Source organism: Phalacrocorax aristotelis, chromosome 8 (assembly GCF_949628215.1).
Source record: "Phalacrocorax aristotelis chromosome 8, bGulAri2.1, whole genome shotgun sequence".
NCBI classification, from domain to species: Eukaryota; Metazoa; Chordata; class Aves; order Suliformes; family Phalacrocoracidae; genus Phalacrocorax; species Phalacrocorax aristotelis.
This window is the reverse complement of record NC_134283.1, coordinates 21716737-21725343: the sequence shown is the minus strand read 5'-3', so window position 1 is coordinate 21725343 and position 8607 is coordinate 21716737. Positions and strand designations below refer to the sequence as shown.

At 57.9% G+C, this 8607-nt stretch overlaps 2 protein-coding genes across 2 annotated transcripts; both read right to left on the bottom strand.

Moving 5' to 3' along the window:
* Nucleotides 1-1741: 1741 nt before the first annotated feature.
* LOC142061125 (metallothionein-2) lies at nt 1742-2685 on the bottom strand. The gene is made up of 3 exons (XM_075101748.1): nt 2554-2685; nt 2412-2477; nt 1742-1974 (listed from the first exon to the last, which is right to left on the bottom strand). Exons 1-3 carry the CDS (start codon nt 2582-2584, stop codon nt 1880-1882), a joined length of 192 nt encoding a protein of 63 aa, XP_074957849.1. The 5' UTR covers nt 2585-2685; the 3' UTR covers nt 1742-1879.
* A 4294-nt stretch (nt 2686-6979) lies between these two features.
* On the bottom strand, nt 6980-8389 carry LOC142060747 (metallothionein-1). The gene is made up of 3 exons (XM_075100986.1): nt 8252-8389; nt 7803-7868; nt 6980-7228 (listed from the first exon to the last, which is right to left on the bottom strand). The coding sequence occupies exons 1-3, from the start codon at nt 8280-8282 to the stop codon at nt 7134-7136; spliced, it is 192 nt and encodes a 63-aa protein (XP_074957087.1). The 5' UTR covers nt 8283-8389; the 3' UTR covers nt 6980-7133.
* Between the last annotated feature and the right edge of the window lie 218 nt (nt 8390-8607).

The window sequence follows — 8607 nt, the reverse complement described above, 5'->3', positions numbered from 1 at the left end:
CCGCCCTAGCACACCACTGGGAACGGGGAGCGGTTGATGCCTGGGGCACTTCCTGAGAGGGGAAACCCCATCCGCACCCAGCTTTGTTTCTGGTGCAGGATGCAGCACCCAGCCCCGGAGGGCTCAGCCAGCAGCCTCTCCACTGCGCTGGCCGGGGCTGCAGCCCTGCTACACCAGGCTCCAGCACTGGGGCCATGTCAGCCCCCCGTCAAGTCCTGTTTTCCAGCAAAGCATCTTCCCATGACATTTATCGGTTTTTAAGTGCATTTAGGGCAAGGAAAGGCCTTAAACTCCAACTCGCGCGCTAAGCCTGTGTGGTAACAGGCAGTGTTGAGAGACTGCTTAGGCAAAAGAGATGTGCCAAACCCATAAGGCAATGCATTTAAAAGGCAAATGGATGCTGAGCTGCGTATTGCTTTTCTCACCAGCGAGGCTGGGTGCTGAGCAGGCTGGGCACCCGCTGTAGAACCACGTGCTGAAGCTGGGCAAACCTTTGCTAACAGCTCCCCCGGGCTCCTGGAGCATCCTGGGAAGGGCCTGGGCATTAGGGACTGTCATTGCCAAACTCCCACCCTGCAGACATCCCCTTGTGCTACCCAGCCTGGCAGAAAGGACCACATGGATATCCAAGGTCCTCCATTTTAGGGTTGCCCCAGCATGTTGCTTTTTAAATTCGTCCTGTCCCTGGTGCCTAGCCACCAAGGGCTGCAGGTGACATCCCTGCTGGGTCAAACTGTGCCCCTGGCCAGAGAGGCAGGGATGGGGTGACAGCAGCAGGGCTGGGAACCTGCTTCCACAGCGGGTCACACCTCAGGGACACATACAGGCAGGCAAGGGCAGCCACCCCAGCCAGCGGCAGAGGCTCCTGTGTATAAAGAGTGACTCTTCCACTTGACAGAGACTTTTGGAAGCAAAACATGGTCCACACACATTCCCATCATTCCCCACCCCCCAATCTGCAGCCACCCACCATCAGAGCAGCCAAGTGCTGCATTTAACCCACACAGGGCTTATGCATGGCTTTGGTTGTCTGCCCTCCTGGACCTGGAAGTCATTGCAGCTCGAAGCACTGTGCTCCCAAAAAAGTGGGCTGGAATAAATAGCGCTCAGAGGTCATGCCCAGGGCAAGAGCAGGCAGGAGGTATTTGGCATGGGGAGGCTGCAGGGAAAGCATCCCTTTGGAGATGGATCTGCCTCTGCAAATGGATTAGGGTTTGTAAAGCATAGATTCTTGGGGGAGGTTTAGTCCCTGCCATGAGACAGCCATGACCCCACTGGGGGTTCAGCCTGGTGCCTTTCATCAGCAGCTCAGGGTGGCCAAACTACCAACCCATACCACCCTCCCACCCACCACGCTCCTTCCCACAAGCTTTCACCCACAGGAAATCCCAGCATGTGGGAGCCTCAGGATGGTGCAGAGACACTGGTCACAGATCCAGAAGGCAGGAGGGGGCTGGAGCCCAACCCACCACCACCTGCCCCATAGCAGGTCACCCTTGTCCTCAGCAGGAGACCAACACCTTCAAGATGCCCAGAGCCACCTCACACACAGCAGAAGGTCCATCCCCTGCCCCAGGAAGCCGCTTTTCTCCCCCGCGGGGGTGCAAAGCCCACTCAGGGAAGGCCACGGGGGTGTTAGTGAGCAGCCCCACCACCACCCCACAGCAATAATTCCCACACAGCAGTCATGAGCAGTGACAGGTCTCAGCCTCCAGCCCAGCCCAACAACGGCACTCATACCTCCAGCCAAACTCCTTTATTTCCATCCAGTTTCACCACTGGTACAGAAAATACAAAACATGAAAAAATAGGCTTTTTTTGTGCCCCCCACCCCCAATCCCCAAAGCATGCCAGCTATTTACAGGCAGAGGCAAGTGGCTCAGTGGCAGCAGCTGCACTTGCTGCTGGCCGGCTCCTTGCACACACAGCCCTTGGCGCAGTTGCTGCAGCTTGCGGGGCAACAGGAACAGCAGCCTGGGGGGGGACACACAAGAGTTAGTGGGTGGGAAGGGATGGGGGGGTGTGTGTGTCCTATGGGGTAGGGGCACCCTGTGGAGCACGGGACATCCCCCATCCACGGGCAGGGCTGTGATCCCAATAGGGCAGTGGCTAGGGGTATCCATGGGAGTCCCAAAGGGAGAGCAGGGAGCATCTCCAGGGGCCAGGGGAAGAGGGAGGTAGCATGTAAGTGCTACAGGGTGCATGCAGGGGTCCCACAGGGCAAGGACGCCCCTACAGGGGGAGCAAAGGGCTCTCCATAAGGAGTCCTACAGGGCAAGGGAAGGGGGGTATCTCTATGGGACGCGAGTCAGGAGATACCCATGGAGACCCTGCAAGGCAAGGAGGGGGTTCCTCTTGAGAAAGACAGTCCTCCTCCTCCTCCCCCGCCGGGGGCAGTGCCCCCCACTCACTCTTGCGGCAGCTCCGGCAGCGGCAGTTCTTGCACTTGCAGGACCCGGCACAGGAGCAGGAGTCACCTGGGGCGGGAGAGCAGCCGTCAGCCGGGACGGGACGGGACCGGACCGGCCGGGCACAGCGGGACGGGACACTTACCAGCGGCACACGTGCAGTCCTGGGGATCCATAGCTCGTCTCGGCGCGGCTTAGCTAGACCAACCTCGGCTACTCCCGGCTCGCAGCACTCCCAAGCAGCGCCGGCCGCCCGCTATTTATGGGTTGGAGGCGCGGGCGGTGCTCGGCGCTGCGCACGGCGGGGCGGGACCGTGGGGCCGTGCTCAGCGTGGGGCCGTGCTCAGCGTGGGGCCGTGCTCAGCGTGGGGCCGTGTTCACCCGGCGGCTGTGCTAACCCCGGGGCGGTGGGGCCGTGCTCACCTTGGGTCATGGCCTTGCCCGCCCCGCTCTCGGCACTCAGCCCGCTTTGGGGAGGCCGGGGGGCTCCCACCCGCACGCATTTCTGCCCCTCCCCCCCCGGCAGGATGCTGCATCCTTGGGGGGAGGCTGGAAGATGCCAAGGAGGGGTGACAGTGCTGGCATGGCATTGCCCCCATCTCCCGTGCGTTTGGGGCAGCCCTGCCATGCTTCCTGGCCCTTCCCAGCCCCACGTGCTCAGAACCGGGCTGCTGTTGTGCCCCCCCACATTTGAGGAGGCCATGGGATGCACGGGGATGTCCCTGGGGATGGGACAGTCTCAGCATCCAGCAGGAGAGGAGGGTGGCCCCAGGACAGCCACCATGGGGCTAGGGTGCCTGGCTGGCCCCCCAGGAGGGGGTGAGCATGGGGGTGTAGCACTGGGATGCAGTGCAGGAGCATGGCACAGCCAGCCAGGGAGTACTAGGAATCACAGCTTTGCGGCACCACCGGTGCCCATGGGTTTTCACCCCTGTCAGGGTGTTCACTTGCTGACTGGCTCCCACCACCCTGCTTGTGCCCGCAGCCAGCTTGGCACCCAGCACAGAAAACAGCGGCTGGGGCCAGGGACAGGCTGTCCCTGTGCCTACACCCAGTGCTCTTGGTGGTAGTGTTGTTTTTGTTGCAAATGGGGCAAGTCTGAGCTTGGAGCTGGTGCTGTGGATAGGGTCAGTCCCCACGGTGTCCAGGCCAGCTGGCACTGGGATAAGGAGCAAGTTAGTGGCCCCAGGAGGTTGTGCCAGGGAATTCTCGTGCTGTTTGCAAGAAAACACTGTGGTTTTTTTTTCCTGGCAGTGTTTTGCAAGCAGCAGCAAGGGAGTGTAAATATGAGGCTAAGCCAGCAGGCACTGCACTCGGCACTGGCTGAGCGGGAAAGGAGGAGAAATGAAATCAGTGCACGTGTGGTCTTACTGCACACAAACATGGGTTGGGAAATCCTTTCCCGGACAGCCCACCAGCATGGTGCTGCTTGTTGGTGCTGCACCCCGGTCATGCTTCCCCTCTCCCATCAGGGATGGACTGTTTAAAGAAAGGAGAGCCCCCCCGAAATGGGGATGGGCACCCCGACATGGGGCTGTACCAGAAAGTGGGGGGTGAGCATGCAGCAAGGCTGTGGAGGAGGCAGGATAATTCCCAGAATTCTGGAATCCTGCACGTCACTCACGGAGGAGCTGTCCTGGATCCCAGGGCATGTGCCTCAGACCCCCGTCACTGCGAGCGGGAAGGGGCAGCACAGCGCCTCCACTGGACTATGAATGGAGCTGGGAGGGGAACAGAGCCCGGAAAATGCCCTGTTTCCCAATCGGGGCATTTCCATTGAATAATGAAGTCACCCTGCAGTGAAACAGGCAAGGATGACTCATGTCTTCCCTGAGCCACAGGTTTGCCAAAATGGCAGGCATGTGCTGGATGCTAGTGGGGAGAGGGGACCTCACGGGGCTTCCTGTGTCATTGCTGGTACTCCAGTTTTCCAGGGCTGGTAGGGAGCTGTTAATCACAAGTCTGTGCCTGTGTAAGAGGAGTGACTGGTCCAATTCTGATTTTACAGCAGCTGTAAAACAAGCAGAGGAACCACAGCTGCCCAGCACAGGTCTCGGGGCTTGGAGCTGAGCTGCCAGGATCCCCATCTGTGCCCCGCTTCCCATGCAGGCAGGGGACAGCGTCTGATAGCTGCTCTCCATCACAGTGCTGTGGGGCACAGGGACAGGCAAGGGGCAGAGCCACAGAGCAGGGCCGATGGAAACACCCTCCCAGAGTCGGCAAGGGATCCAGTGGGATTCCCCACAACATCATTCTCTCTGGAGAGAAATGGATTTGGCAGATGGACTGTTCAGTGGATGAGGAAATGGCTGGATGGTCACATCCAGAGAGTAGTGGTCAACACCTCAATGTCCAGATGGAGACCAGTGATGAGTGGTGTCCCTCAAGTGTCCATAATAGGATCAGTACTGTTCCTTATGCTCATCAACCACTCAGATGGTGGGATCGAGGGCACTGTTGGCAAGTTTGCAGATGACACCAAGCTGAAGGGTATGGCTGACACTCCCAAGAGATGAGATGCTGTCCAGAGGGACCTGGACAAGCTGGAGAAGTGGGCCTGTGTGAACCTCATGGAGTTCAACAGGGCCAAGTGCAGGGTCCTGCACCTGGGTTGGGGCAAGCCCCAGTATCAATACAGGCTGGGTGATGAATGGACTGAGAGAGGAGGACTTGGCAGAGGAAAAGCTGGACATGAGCTGGCGATGTCCACTTGCAGCCCAGAAAGCTGACCGTATCCTGGGCTGCATCACCAGAAGCATGGCTAACAGGTCAAGGGAGGTGATTCTGCCCCTCTGCTCTGCTCTGGTAAGACCCCACCTGCCATACTGCTCTGGAGCCTGCAGTACAGGACAGACATGGACCTGTTGGAGTGGGTCCAGAGGAGGGCACAAAAATGATCAGACGGCTGGAGCACCTCTCCTATGAGGACAGGCTGAGAGTTGGGGTTGTTCAGCCTGGAGAAGATAAGACTGCAGGGAGACCTTATTGCAGCCTTTCAATACTTAAAGGGGGCTTATAAGAAAGATGGGGACACTTTTTATCAGGGCCTGTTGTGATAGGACAAAGGGTAATGGTTTTAAACTGAAAGAGGGGAGATTCAGACTAGATGAACAGAAGAAATTTGTTACGATGAGGGTGGTGAAACACTGGCACAGGCTTCCCAGATAGGTGGTGGATGCCAGGAAACATTCAAGGTCAGGCTGGACGGGGCTCTGAGCAACCTGATCTAGTTGAAGATGTCCCTGCTCATTGCGGGGGGGTTACACTGGATGTCCCTTTGAAGTCCCTTCTGATCCAAACCATTCTATGATTCCATGAAACCCATGAGGGACAGTGAGGCTGGAAGGATGCTCTCAGCCCCACTGATTAAGCCACATGTTTGGGGATAAATCCCATTAGCAATCCCATTAGATTGTTGTGGGCTCACCAATGATGTTTTGTATGGTTGGCACTTAAATCTCTCCAGATAGGAAGGAATAAATAAACACCTGCTATTTGCAGAATGGAGTTCAGTTTGACACTCCAGAGCTGATGCTGCACCCTGCCTGCAGCATGCCTGCCCTGCCCTACATTCAGCTTGTGTAGGGACGTGCTTCGCGCCTATTGGAAGCAGTGGGGTGACGGTGACATGTCAGGGAACACCCTGGGGAAAGAGCTCTCCTGGAGCAAAGGGGCCTTGGCCAGCAAGCAGCTGGTGGGCAGGGGTGGCCTTGGCTGTGCCGAAACCCTGGCTGAGCCCTGGCAGCAGTGACTGGATGGGTCAGGAAGGGTTTTGCACCTAAAAAGAGGCCACCAAATGCAGCATTTGGGGAGTGCGGGGACAGGCAGGACCCCTTGTGTGTCCTGGGAAACAGCGCAGTTCCACGTAGCTGCGCTTGTGCGGGGTAAGCATCATACCCCAGCATGGGCATGGCATCCCGTCACATCCCACTGTGGGCATTTGATCCTGGCATGGGCATCATGACTCATCCTGGGCATTGCAACCCATCACATCCTGTTGCAGGCATTGTACTCCATTGCAGACATCTCATTCCATTGTGGGCATTGCAACCCATCACCGGTATCACAACCCATCGCAGGTGTCCAGGTCACCTGGGGCTCCCCACAGAAGCACACTGCCAGGGTGGCAGAGGTGGCAGGGGGATAAGCAGGCTGGTTCTTCCAGCCAGCTCAACTAAACTGCCAGGAGGAAAACTAAACCTGTTTCCCAGCCACCCCACCTGCTGTGGAAACATCACCCCTGGAAATGGGCAGGGCTGCAGCAGTTATTATGCTGTCAGTGAAGGCTTGTAATAACAAGCTGCTCATTGGCCCCGAGGATTTCTGGTGGAGGGGAGAGCATGGGATTTGCCCTTGGCTAACAACAGGGCAGGGAAAAAAAACACCCTATAAGTTACCTTGTGCAGAGGAAGTGTTAAAACAAAGAGTCAGAGCAGTTGGTAGGGAGAGCAGAGCCAAGATTTGAAGAAAGGAGCAAAAATAAGATGCAGGCTTTTTGCCATTACCCCACAAATGCACCGCCCTCCCACTCCCCAGGGAAACCGCCCCATCCAACAGAAGTGCCAGGTTCCTTATAGACCTTTATATATACACATAACTTTATTTAGGTAGCTTATTACACATCACAAATGACAAACACTAAAGATATCTGAACATATATAAAAACCCCAACATACACAATAAGGTTATTCTTCTTCAGCCCCCCAGATGTGCAGCCAGGGGTCCCTATTTGCAGCAGCTGCACTTGGCAGAGGGGGGCCCCTTGCAGACGCAGCCCTGTGCACACTTGGCACATCCCGCCGGGCAGCAGGAGCAGCAGCCTGCAGTGGGTGAGAAAAATAAGTTGGGGACATTCCCAGGGGGTCTCAGGGTGGGGTTGGGGGGGCCTCACGGGGGATGACAGGTTTGGAGACCTCCCACCGACCCCTGTGTCCTCCCCTTTTAGCAGGATCCCCATCCCCAGCGGCATCTCCTGGGGTGTTTTTGCATCCAGGGCCAGCACTGGGGAGGCAGCAGGAGGGTGTGGGACCCTCGGGGCTCACTGGGGCCCTCCCAGCCCCTCTTTGTGCAAAACCTCCCACACACAGCTCTGCCTGGGGGTGACAGCATCAGGAGCAGCCAGAAGAAATCCCAGTGCCTGTTTCCACCCGGGGCATCCCCTTGCACTGAGCCTGAGGTGCCAGTGAGGGGTACACTGAGTTTTGGGTCATACTGGGTGCCTTGTACTGCCTGGTATGGTTGGGGGTGGAATTCACCCTGTGCTCCTTCAGGGGCAAAAGAATACAGAGGTATGGCAATGCTGAGCCTGATTTGATTCAGTGTGTCCAGGGATGCATAGTGAAAACCCCCACAAGTGTTTCTGCCACCCCATGCGGCTTGGGATCCCCCCCTTACCTTTTTTGCATGATGTGCATTTGCAATTTTTGCATTTGCAGTTGTCCCCACAGGTGCAGGTGCCACCTAAAACACAGAGAAAAGGGAAAAAAGGGTTGAAAGGAGCTGGTGGGAGGGGATCCCCACATCCCTGGGGATCAGCAGGGATGCTCCGGGATGAGGGCTGCAGGGAGAGCATTGCCGCCCCTTGGAGCATCCACCCTCCGGCAGCCTCAGTCGGGGCTGACGCCTTGGCCTCGCTCAGCAGGGAGGTCACGGTGTTCCCGTCTGTTTTCCGGTAAGATGCTCCGGGTTACACCACAACACTAAGAAAGGATTTCAGCAGTTGGCCTGGCCAGGATGAGAGCATCGGGGATGGCAGAGGAGGCTGGTGGGCAGGAGTGTCGGCGGTCCTGCTGGGATGCTCCGGCAGCCCCCCGGGGCACAGGTGGAGGGAAGCTCTGGCTTACCCGTGGCACAAGGGCAGTCCTGGGTGTCCATGTCTGCTTGGGCTGGGTGCCGGCTGTCAGACGCGTCAGGTGATGGAAAGAGCAGCTTTGGCAGGCCTAGCAGCTGCCTTCTATTTATCCTTGGCCAGGCGGGATCGAGTGCAAAACCTCCGCCCCTCGCAGCCTGCGCACGGCTCAGCCCAGCACCTGCCCCGGGGGCTGCTGATTCACTCCTTGTGTGGCCAGGCAGGACGTGGGGCTCCCACGTCCACCCTCCCCGGAGTGCTGGAGGCGGCGGGGGGGGCTGCCTGGGTGGCCACTGCTCTCCACTGAGATGTTGGGGGGTGTAGACAATGGCCAGCTCTCATCACACAGAT